Source organism: Poromitra crassiceps, assembly GCF_964638095.1.
Source record: "Poromitra crassiceps genome assembly, contig: HAP1_SCAFFOLD_143, whole genome shotgun sequence".
Lineage (NCBI taxonomy): Eukaryota > Metazoa > Chordata > Actinopteri > Beryciformes > Melamphaidae > Poromitra > Poromitra crassiceps.
The window spans coordinates 11,229-13,880 of NW_028152222.1; the positions used below are offsets into that span (position 1 = coordinate 11,229).

The window sequence follows — 2,652 nt, forward strand, 5'->3', positions numbered from 1 at the left end:
TTAAGCGTCTTTGGGTTTTGAAAAGCGCTATACAAAATAAATGAATTATTATTATTATTATTATTATTATTATTATTATTAATTGACTCAAGACGTGAATGCATTCTGAATAGATCGTTCACATTTATTCATTTGATATTCACCTTATGTTCCAACACAGGAGTCAGCCAGTTACTTCCTGTTGTGTTGACACTTCCTGTGACAGTACAGTACTAGTGAGCAGGTCAAACAGACATGTTTTGAACAGGAAGTCATAACACAACTGGGTCAAGTGGGCGGGGCTACATAAGGTGAATAGTGTATACTACAGTCACTTGTACTTTTCAACCCCGGTTGTAAGTAAAACATACCGTAAACAGGGAGATTAATTTGCAAAGTGCGTTTTATTTTACGTTGCCTTGATTACATGCCTCTACATTCAAAAATAAGCCAGTAACATATAGGGTCCAACTGTAAGAGATTAACCATTTTCCTTTCAACACAAAAAACCCCCCATCTCTCATAGATTGTTACGTTGGATATTCTGTACACACACAAACAACTGCCATTTCCTGCAACTGTCTTTAGGTTGAACCAAGTGGTTTGTAAAAATACAAAAAAGGAAGTTATTTCTGTAGACTTGAGCCTTCAGTGGTTTCAGAGTAGAAGTCTTCTTCTTGGATCGTGGATCGTGGAGCTTCTGCCGAGGGTCCCATTTATGCAGGGGAGACAGAGGATGCAGAGGAGGCCTCGGTCTTGGAGGCGGCCTCATCCTCCGCCTCGAACGGATTCTTCCCGCAGCACAGCGTGGTGATCATGCAGTGGCGGAACTGCTTGTTCAGGCAGACGTAGATGACCGGGTTGTAGATGGACGCAGACTTGGCAAAGAAGGCGGGCAGGGTCATGAAGACCGGCCCGAACTCACTGCCCTGGTTTGTGAAGATGTACCAGGCCACGCTGGCGTAGGGTATCCAGCATACCAGGAAGGCCACGAACATCATGATGACCATGCGGGTGACTTCCCTCTCGGCCCTCTGGGTGGTCTCAGACTCCTGCTGGGCGGCGGCGGCCTCTTTGACGGCGCAGAGCAGACGGCCGTAGCAGAAGGTGATAATGAACAACGGGCCCAAAAAGTGGCAGGTGAACATGTAGACGACGAAGGACTCGTTGTTGACGCCGGGTTCGCGCGTGTAGTAGTCGACTCCGCACGAGCACTGCATGCCCTCGGGGATGTAGCGAGACCAGCCGACGAGAGGGGGCGCGGCGCAGGCCAGCGCCATCACCCAGGTGAGGGCCAGGCCCATGATGGAGTGAGTCTCCCCGAAGCGGAAGCTGGCGATGGGCTTGCAGACGACCAGCCACCTCTCGATGGACAGCACGACCAGTGACCACAGTGCAATCTGTCCGCCCAGGGTGGCAAAGAATCCCTCAATGTTGCAGGCGAGGCGTCCCAGGACAAAGTAGCCGTGCATGGAGGTGTACATGGTGGTGGTGAAGCCCCCAAACACCATGAAGAGGTCGCCCACCGCCAGGTTGAGCAGGATGTAGTTTAGAGGGGTTCGCAGCTTCTTGTGTTCGATGGTGACGTACAGGGTGAGGAAGTTGATGGGGAAGCCGAACAGGATGAGCATGAACATGTAGGCAGCGAGAGCGGAGTACGCTGCTGGGCTGACCAGGTAGTGCTGAGGGTACTCATAGGGACTCCGGACCACGCCAGTGGCATTCGACATAGGAACATAGAAATCGGGTCCCGCTGTGCCGTTCATGGTTGCGGTTTGCGGTTGCGCTCAGCCCAAATCCTTCTGTGGTGTTTCTCTCGGCCCGGTACAGGAGTGTGATGGATAACAAATGGACCCAGGGGGCAACACTCTGGCTTTTAAAGGCACACCTTGGATTATCACTTTCCAAATCCGTCAGCATAAAGTGATTTAGGCCACAGTTAATATCTAATCCAGCCGCCACTGCAAACTATAACTGACCACTCATCAAGATATTAAGGTTACGGAGGTTATGGAGCTATCCGTCGACTGCTTAGCCTGCCTAGAGCATGATTATAACTCGGTGAGGCTCACAATGAATTGATAAATTTTCATACTGAATTTAAAAGACAATTCCAAAATATTTTGAAGTGTGTGTGTGTGTGTGTGGGGGGGGGGGGGGGGGGGGGCGGGGGCGGGGGTGTAACGCTTCTGTTCATCCTTTATCAATTGATATTAAAATACTTTCAATTACCTTTTAATAACATGAATTCAATGGGTAGCACGGTGGCCCTCAGCAGGAATTTCTGGTGTGTTCTTCCTGTGTTTGCATGGCTTTCCTTCCACAGTCCAAACACATGCTTTGAAAGATTAGTAATGAATTAGTATGATAAGTATGAATGTGTGTGTGTGTGATTCTCTGGTTATGGGTGTTGGCCCTGTGATGGACTGGTGGACGGTGGTTACCTGCTTTCTGCCGTGTGTATGCTGATATACTGTGTAGGCTCTAGGCCCCCCTATAGGAATAAGGTAGAGGAAATGAATCAATGTCATTTCATTTCAGAACTTCTAATCCCAAACCCCAAAACTCTAAACACCAATTCAATAATGAGAGACTAGTAGAAAGTATAACAAGCTTTAATGAGACAACATATTAATTTTGGCGTATGACTCCATGATATGATGACGCTCTCCT

At 48.4% G+C, this 2,652-nt stretch overlaps 1 protein-coding gene across 1 annotated transcript; it reads right to left on the minus strand.

Annotated features, from left to right (window-relative positions):
* Positions 1-695: 695 nt before the first annotated feature.
* On the minus strand, positions 696-1,745 carry LOC310770656 (rhodopsin; the record flags this gene model as incomplete). Its single annotated transcript, XM_083663399.1, has 1 exon — positions 696-1,745. The coding sequence occupies one exon, from the start codon at positions 1,743-1,745 to the stop codon at positions 696-698; it is 1,050 nt and encodes a 349-aa protein (XP_083519525.1).
* Between the last annotated feature and the right edge of the window lie 907 nt (positions 1,746-2,652).